Source organism: Pyrus communis, chromosome 17 (genome assembly GCF_041283825.1).
Source record: "Pyrus communis isolate YQ-2024b chromosome 17, ASM4128382v1, whole genome shotgun sequence".
Lineage (NCBI taxonomy): Eukaryota > Viridiplantae > Streptophyta > Magnoliopsida > Rosales > Rosaceae > Pyrus > Pyrus communis.
The window spans coordinates 22,088,632-22,095,315 of NC_142581.1; the positions used below are offsets into that span (position 1 = coordinate 22,088,632).

General features: G+C 33.2%; 1 protein-coding gene across 1 annotated transcript; it reads right to left on the reverse strand.

Moving 5' to 3' along the window:
- Positions 1-2,317: 2,317 nt before the first annotated feature.
- LOC137708948 (putative polygalacturonase At1g80170) lies at positions 2,318-5,331 on the reverse strand. Its single transcript, XM_088688513.1, has 8 exons — positions 5,269-5,331; positions 4,456-4,620; positions 4,182-4,205; positions 3,847-4,054; positions 3,566-3,647; positions 3,258-3,306; positions 3,028-3,147; positions 2,318-2,701 (listed from the first exon to the last, which is right to left on the reverse strand). The coding sequence occupies exons 1-8, from the start codon at positions 5,329-5,331 to the stop codon at positions 2,474-2,476; spliced, it is 939 nt and encodes a 312-aa protein (XP_088544639.1). The 3' UTR covers positions 2,318-2,473.
- Positions 5,332-6,684: the final 1,353 nt, after the last annotated feature.

A 6,684-nucleotide genomic window follows, 5' to 3' on the forward strand; every position in this document is an offset into this window, starting at 1 on the left:
TAAGCAACAAGCTCCTATACTGTTAATATATTATACCAACAAATTTACCTATATTTTGTTGATTAAATAATAAGTATATTTATCTAAGAAATATCAATAGTATGCCTAATAAGTGTATTTATATGAGAAATATCGATAATATGCCTACTAATTGAGGCTCAGAATGCATGACAAACATGTATGAAATATTATACTAATTTACCTATATTTTGTAGATTCACTAATGTAAATAATAAAATATATTTTATACGAGAAACATCAATAGTTTGCCTAATAAGTATATTTATATGAGAAATACCAATAATATGCCTACAAATAGAGGCTTGGGATGCATGACAAACATGTATGAAATATTATACTAATTTACCTATACAAATTAATTTACCTATATTTTGTAGATTCACTAATTTAAATGATAAATATATTTTATACGAGAAATATTAAGAATATGCCACCTAATAGAGGCTTAGGATCCATGATAAACATGTACGAAATCTTATACTAATTTACCTACATAAATTAATTTACCTATATTTTCCAGATTCAAAAATTTAATAACAGGTGCATTATTTTTCAAAATGACCAAAACTATTAGTACTAAGTAGGTACACTAATCTTTTCAAAACAAAAAAAATAGGTACATTGATGTTCGAAAAATAAAACAAAACATACTAGACACATCATTTTTTACCCCTTTTGTTTTAAAGAAAACAAAAGCATGGTTTTTATTAAATCGCAATAGGGTACATTAATCTGAAAATTTATTGTTGAATTCAAAACGTTTTGAATTTTTATTCCTACGTCAACTAAAATTTCAAAGCCAGTACACATGTTACAAGAACATTAAAAAAGCTTTCCATTTTAATTTTGATATCAACATAGACTGCTATAATGACTTAACTAAGGGTAATTTGGGGAATCCAAATAATATTAAATACGACGCACAATCTCGATTAGGTGGAGCCTAGTCATTGGGTTTTTGTTAGAAAAATATATTATTGTGGGTTTTATGTAAAAAAAAATTGAGTTTGAAAGGGTAAAGTCACATTTTCAGTTATATTTATGTGTAAAGGTTAAAACTTTATTTTCATCCACTCACATGTTTATGTCCCCGCCGCCCCCACACCCAAAAAAAAAGGATTTAGTAGCCATAGCAGTGGTAACATCGGATGTTGAGATACTCTGAGCAACTCTGACATATTCCACTGAGTATGGTATTTACTTAACATATTCATGGAACTTGCATTTGGTTAATTATGCTCTGAATCCATTCTCATGCATGTAATAAAGGGTCAGAGACCTATTAAGTGTGCTCATTCAGGGATGTGTTGAAATAAATGTGATTACCTGCAAGTGCTTTGATTCGGGCTTATCCCTATTTTAGGGAAAGTTTTGTCAAATTTTTTTTTAGATTTTATTACTTGATAATTTTAGTTACGATTTCATGCATATCATAGCTTCGTCACTCATCCGGGTGATGATCAAAACGCCTAGATTTTTGTGTGAATTGAACATTGGGGTCGGATGTGTCATTATTCAATAAAAAACTTTTGTCTAATTTTATGTGGAGAAAATTAAGTTTAGGGACTAAAGTCAAATTTTTAGTACGTAAAATTAATTAGATTGTGTGGTGTGTATATTTTTAACACCATAAGGGGTGGAAAACGGATATGAGCTTCTCCTCCATCATATATTTGTCAGAACTATTTGTTGGGAAGTGAGTAGTTTAACTTCAAGTTTTAACATAAAGATAATTACATGTAACAAATGAAATAGTTTAGAATATGTTATCAAGTGATACGTGTCACTATCTGATGTAATAGTTTGTTAGTAGTTAAGTGAATGACTTAGTCTCTAAGTCATTGCTCTGTTTTTGATTTCTCATACATTCTTGTTTAATCATATCCTTTGATTACGTTTGATTGATCTAATTTGATGGCTAGGAACAAAGAGAGGTGTGTGAGAAACTAAAAAAAATACGTAAAAATCACTTCCCATAACTATTGAGGTATCATTTGTAAGAGTGAATTACACAGTTGAACTACAGAAAACCTCTCTCTTTTTTCCCATATTTCTTCTTCATAAGTCAATTACACTTGAGCCCTAATGTTTAGGTGATATAACAATTTGGTTCCGCGCGATATTTTAAAAATAGAGAATAACGACTTTGTTATACTACGCTCATCTGGTCAGATTTTTTTTTTTTTTTTGGTCAAACTATTAATTATTTTTTAGTTAAATGCTTAGTGAAAAACATCGTAATTTAAGGAGGGTTGTCAATTTCATAGACCATGTATGTTCCAATTAAACAAGAGTCTAAGATTAACACACAGAGATGCAAAATGGAAGTGATACAGATTTCGACACTTGATGCAAAAGCTTGAAACAGAACTTATCCATAGAAAAAGAAGAGAGATTACAAAATTACTCTACTTAAGCATGGTTTAATTTGTAGAAGTTAACCCCAAACTAGCTAGAGACATGAAACTGGTGGTTCTACAATTCCCTTAATTACTCCATGCACACTGTGGCAGCTTGATGTTATTTTCATGTCTGGATCTGCCGAGGCCAACTGACAGTTTTCTAAGGTGATTCCAGTACATGGGACTGGTGTGCTGCAATTCAGATTGATAGCTACTTCCGAAATGGATGTCCCAACTGCCCCACTGTAGCTCACGTCGCTTATTTGAACCGCAGTGCTCTGCAACCAGGCATATACAGTATTAATTACACAACAATTACTATGTTAGATTAAAGTTCCGTTTGATTGCCATTTCGTTTATAGCTTATACTTAATAGTCGTTTTTGTATTAAGGACAGAGAAGATTGACATCGTAGAAATCAGTGATTTATAAAGATTTTGTTTTCATTCAATCTTTTTTATTCTTCCCCTCCCTCCCACCACCCTTTCACATCCTTCATTTTTCTCGTATCCTATACTATCTTCTCATCTCTAACACTAAAATTGAAAACAAAAAATGAAATGATAATCAAACGACTCTAAATTTGTCAAAATTTTATTCTTACCAGTTCATGGCAACCCTCTCGCTTGTGACAGAAATAGTGTTGGTCGATGGTAATTGGATTCCCGACTTCCTTGAAAGTTAAATTGACGAATGAAACTCCGTGGACCAATCCTTTTCCATTCTGTTACATATATGAACAGAAAAAAGTAATCATAATAACAAAATTTGTCCCCGAATGTATCATTTCTAAAGTAAAAGGCCAAAGTATTATTGTACTGCGGACGAAATTACCTCCCAAGACTTGATGCGCGCCCCATTCTGTGTCCCATAGAACCGAGCCCTGTGCACGGTGATATTCTCAACCCTTGTCTCATTCCGCTGTTCCCTAAGCTTCCCAATGCTATATATTGCCAGTGAAACACCACCGAGATAACACATTAACATTTTCGGCTTCTACAGATCAGTTTACTAAGTTCTGTTTAATACTATTCTACCTTACTAGTGTTGTGTTGAACATAATTTTCCTTTCTACATTTGGATTCAGAAAAGTATCGTAATGATATGAAAAAAAAAATAAGTTAAGGAAATAAATGACCTACATAATGCCATGGCCAGGTCCGCATGATACGTCAGTTATATAAATGTGTGAACAGTAGTCTCCGATGGATACACAATCATCACCTATTGATCAACACTGACATAGCATAGGTAAATTAATTGAGTTTTGTTAACATAGAAAAGGTAAATTATTTCCCCACGTTCTTTTTTTATTTCTACAGTCTTTTTTATGTTTTGTCTCTTAATTCTCTTTTGATTTAGATCAATCCGAAATAAACAACAGTGCCAAAGTACACGAAAATTCTAGATATGAAAATTCTACCGGATTTTAGTTCTGCACCATGGATTTCCGCATGTTTGGAGTCTTGAATGTGAATGCCATCAGTGTTGGGGCTGGTTCCAGGTGAATCTGTTTTGATGAATGAGAAATAAACTCCCTCAGATCCCCATACTAGTATATGAGTTTGTGGAGTATTTACGACGTTGATGTGGTCCATATGAACTTCTTTATAGCCTTGAGACATAAGTGCCTGCAATGCAGCGCATATATGGAATGGAACTTCATAAGCATAACACGCATGTATACGTTTCTAATTTTTCTTCAATGATACGTATATAATTACAAACTTTGAAATGAAATTACAAAGGAGCGCTTACTGTAGGTGCGCGGCCTATACATCCCTGTTGAAAAAGGAAACCGGGTCAGTTGCAAAGATAAGGATAGAAACTCAAAAAATTGAAGGAACTCAAAGTTAACTTTATATATAAGAAATTTATTCAAAATACATCTTTCTTTGAAAGAAAGAAACAAATGCGTAAATAATAGAGACATAAATGTAGCAAGTTTATTGAAGTAGTGTGCTTCACCCTCTACAATATATCTTATCAACCACACATTTTAATACAAATAATTAGTGTCATAATCGATTACCCTTAATTCTGGATGATGTCTGCACGAGACATCCCACCAGCTTTTACCACGTCCATCAATGAGTCCCGAACCATTCAAAGTAAGGCCATTTACACCCCTAAACGCGAGCAGGTCAGCTCCCTTCCATCCATCGGCAGTGTTTGGTGCTACAATCACCCCAGATAGCTATATTTATGGAAAGAAAGTGGAACAACAAAGTCATTTATTAAAAACAAAAGACATATTACAATAGTAGAACAATATACGCTAAAAAATAGTAGTAGCCATTTTCCACTCCCTCCGTTCAGATGGTTTAGAATAAAAAAAGGGTCCTTTTGTTGTGTTAATGCATGTACTATTGAAAACACAATAATGAAAGTTTGAGGAGGTCCTGAATTCAAATTTTATAGACAACCGTTGTTAATAAAAATAAACGGACTGGGTACCTTTAGACATAAGAAGCATTTCAACAAGTAAGCGAGCTTGAACTTCTTATTAGTAGAAAAGGGAATTGAAATTGGGGGAGCTGGGCTTACCAGTGTGCTTCGACAAAAACTTAAGGGCAACCAAGATTTCGAAACTTGCAGAGTTTTTGCTCTCGCCTAGATTCGGTTTGACAGCTGTGGCTTGTCCCGTGTATTCAACTCCAATTCTATGGCGATAGTTATCTCAAGAACATCCTTATTGATGAATTCTAAACAATCTCTTACGACTTCTTTTTTTGGAATCATTCTTTTTGTGTTCTTGATAACTCATGAAATTGACACTTCCCCACCATCCATTCTCAGTTAAGTGAGAATGTTGATTAGTTTGATATCCTTGCATAGAGCACACGTCAAATGTAACCACCCTTTGCATCTTTCGCCCTTTCAAAATTTGCGAATTAAGAGAAGCCATTTTAGCTTCAAGTTTTGATAGATTGGCAACTACAATGTCTTGCTTCTCTAGTACTTGAAATCAAAGAAAGTTAAAAAAAAATCAAATATCAGAAGAAAAACAAATGAAAACACATAGGGATTAGCAAATTTACTAATCCTTGGCAATGTCACCAAAAATTGATGTGGTAAAAACTAACACTCAAATTAATCCTTGCAATCAATGTGATTATAGTAAGAGCAAGCAAGGATCATTTTATTCTGGCGAGTGGAAGGGCTGCTAATCAAGACAAACTAAACAAATAATATTAAAAATTAAATTAACCGTGAACATCACTAATTAACTTTCAGATTTTTCTAAGCTCAAAGAATCGGACAAAGCCTCGCACAACTCAAATAGTTCTTCTCAAGTTTTCTAACTATGAACAACATATGGTAATACATATCAACGTTCATTAAGATAAGTGTAAGTCATAAGTATTGACGAAGCAATTGTAACTATGAACAACATAATACTTCTGCCAGAAATATTTACTTAACTCAATCATGAATAGTGAATATTACTATTATGAACACAAGTTCATAAAGATTATGTGACACTCCCATATATTCCTAGTCTTGAGTTTGAAGTTGAATGATGCACTTTTGGCTTACAGTTCCACAATGTTTGGTTTTTTGCCGGAACCTGAGGTATCTAACACTCATGGCCTTAGTCAAATAGAAAACATCATCTCAAAGCTTTTAACCGGAGAATGATCCATATTTTTGTCAAGTTCGAGCCTCAAACCCAAAAATAAGAATCAAACTTGACTTGAAATTCTACCGCATTTTCACTTAAATACTTGCCGTGGTTTGTCACAAATTTCTCAATACACCATGAATGGCGCGGAAATTGGAAAGCAATCGGTTTTCCATTAATCTATTGGTTTATATTATGCTTAAATATGTATTTTTGTTATAACAATTTTGTCATCGGAGTCCAATTTCCAAAGTATACGAGACTCAATAGTTGAGGACTGTAAATTTGCTCCGACGGTTCTATTGCGCCTACAACTCGATTGTTAACCATTGCCCTCCCTCAAGGCCTATCTAAAACGCTTTTGGCTTTTTGGGTAATTGCAGTCTAAATTGAAGGTATTATAGTCTATAGTTTTGGCTGTGCTTGATAATTTTCATAGAAACTGACATTTAACAGGTAAAATTTTGGCTATAATCGATTAAAAACTCGAAAAGAAGGCCTACAACTATGAATGTTTTGATAAATAAGCACTGTTGATGTCAAAAAGATGCGAGGAAAATATACCAAAATCATTTCATCCATCAAGTAAATAAATACAGGAAATTAAATTAGCATAAACTTTAGTGAAAAGAAATC

What these genes read in the sequence shown, in the direction of transcription:
- LOC137708948 (XM_088688513.1), bottom strand. Translation starts at nt 5,331, where the DNA reads ATGGCTTCTCTTAATTCGCAAATTTTGAAAGGGCGAAAGATGCAAAGG. An exon ending in TGGTGCAGAACTAAAATCCG is followed by an intron (nt 3,648 to 3,846) that starts GTAGAATTTTCA and finishes GTTGATCAATAG; the next exon opens with GTGATGATTGTGTATCCATC. An exon ending in GGACCTGGCCATGGCATTAT is followed by an intron (nt 3,307 to 3,565) that starts GTAGGTCATTTA and finishes CACCGTGCACAG; the next exon opens with GGCTCGGTTCTATGGGACAC.